We start from the raw sequence: 1,776 nt of genomic DNA on the forward strand, positions 1-1,776 counted from the left end.
ATATACATACATACATACATACATACATACATACATACATACATACATACATACATACATACATACGTACATACGTACGTACGTACGTACGTACATACATACATACATACATGCACACATACATACATACATACATACATACCTACATACATACTTACATATATATATATATATATATATATATAAATATGCACCTACATCAGTGCCACAGTCATTAAGAGCGTGCATACATTTAGGGCGCACGTGCTTCTCAATACTACAAAGATACGCCATACTCAAATGCACTAACCTATACACACAGAGGCGCATAATTTTTTTCGTACACAATAAAATACATACCCAGAACTGGATAGACACAATGTACATTTGCATTGTAGTACATACACAGACTCAAACATAACAAAAAAAATTTCAAAAGAATACGTAAGCGAAGGATCAGTACTTAGCATGACAAGTACATACAGTGAAGACCCTACAGGTATACATACAGACAGTCGAACATAAATGGAACCAAAGAAACGAACAATTTAAACTAAACCAAAACAATTGGACATGTAAAACAAAATGGAACAAAAAAAACCAAACAAACCAAACTAAACCAAAACAATAGGACATGTAAGCAACGAATACGCAACAGTGGCTAAACCCTAAAACCCTAAACCCTAAGACACATACGGCAAAATCCTTAGAAGTATACAGACTGCTCTCGCCCCATGACTCGGCACACTTGTCGACTGAGGTGACCATGTCGTCAATCAGATCCTGAGTGGTATGAGGTCAGTGCTATATTTAAAAAAGAGAGCTATCTTTAGAACAGCGCTATTTTTAGAACAAGTACTGGGCTGGACTGACACGATCGTATATAGGTCCAATTGAGCCCTAAACGCCAATACAGGGACAGATAGGACCAGCAGAAACCAACGGACTTCTACAGGTGACACAGGTCATACGGCACCACAACCACGAGACCGTACAGGCACAAGTATCAGTGCAAGCTGGCCAAGTGAATATAGCAGAGTGTTGGGTTTGCAATGCACATTGGCATAGTTTGCAACATTGTCGTATATTGCAACGTTGTCTTCGATATACATTCAATATACATACGTACAATAATACATATGCTTGTACTATTGATATAAAATACGTGTGCTCTTGATATGCATATACTTGCACTGTTAGATAAGCATGTATGGGGTTCTAAGGTTTGCGAGTTTTAGGGTTAATTGTACTAATGATATACATACACGTGTGCTCTTGATATACATATACTTGAATTGTCGATAAGCATTTACGGGGTTATAGGGTATGTGAGCTATAGGGTTTTAAAGTTTTAGGGTTTTAGGGTTTTAGCGGTATGTAGTACCTGCGACTGGTTGAGATAGCTCATGCGGATGGACGGTTTACTGGTGCAGTTCTCCTGCACCGCATTTTGGAACTCAATCTTTTCATTCTCAAACCATCTGCGTATTTGGATAAAAAATCGGATTACAAAATAGGAATTCAATATATCTGTATGCGTTTGTACCAATGTGTGTAAGTGTGGACGAAGGAGATGCACATGTTGACTTTCGTACGCGATACCAGAGTGAAAATGGATTTGCAACGAAATATGCACAAATACAAACAAACACAAACACAAACACAAACACAAACACAAACACAAACACAAACACAAACACAAACACAAACACAAACATACATCAACACACACACCCACACCCACATCCACACACCCACCCACACCCACACCCACACCCACACCCACCCACACCCCAC

The 1,776-nt window shown here is 38.7% G+C and overlaps 1 protein-coding gene across 1 annotated transcript in view; it reads right to left on the minus strand.

Annotated features, from left to right (window-relative positions):
* The window catches only part of SARC_08708 (CAMK/CAMKL/BRSK protein kinase), a gene marked incomplete at its 3' end in the record, with an annotated part of 10,324 nt that overhangs the window by 1,269 nt on the left and 7,279 nt on the right, over window positions 1–1,776 (minus strand). The window contains exons 8-9 of the mRNA XM_014297305.1: window positions 1,364–1,460; window positions 676–762 (exon numbers count right to left, since the gene is read on the minus strand). Coding sequence (XP_014152780.1) covers window positions 676–762; window positions 1,364–1,460 — 184 coding nt within the window. The remainder of the gene's footprint in view (window positions 1–675; window positions 763–1,363; window positions 1,461–1,776) is intronic.

This window comes from Sphaeroforma arctica (genome assembly GCF_001186125.1).
Source record: "Sphaeroforma arctica JP610 unplaced genomic scaffold supercont1.810, whole genome shotgun sequence".
Lineage (NCBI taxonomy): Eukaryota > Ichthyosporea > Ichthyophonida > Sphaeroforma > Sphaeroforma arctica.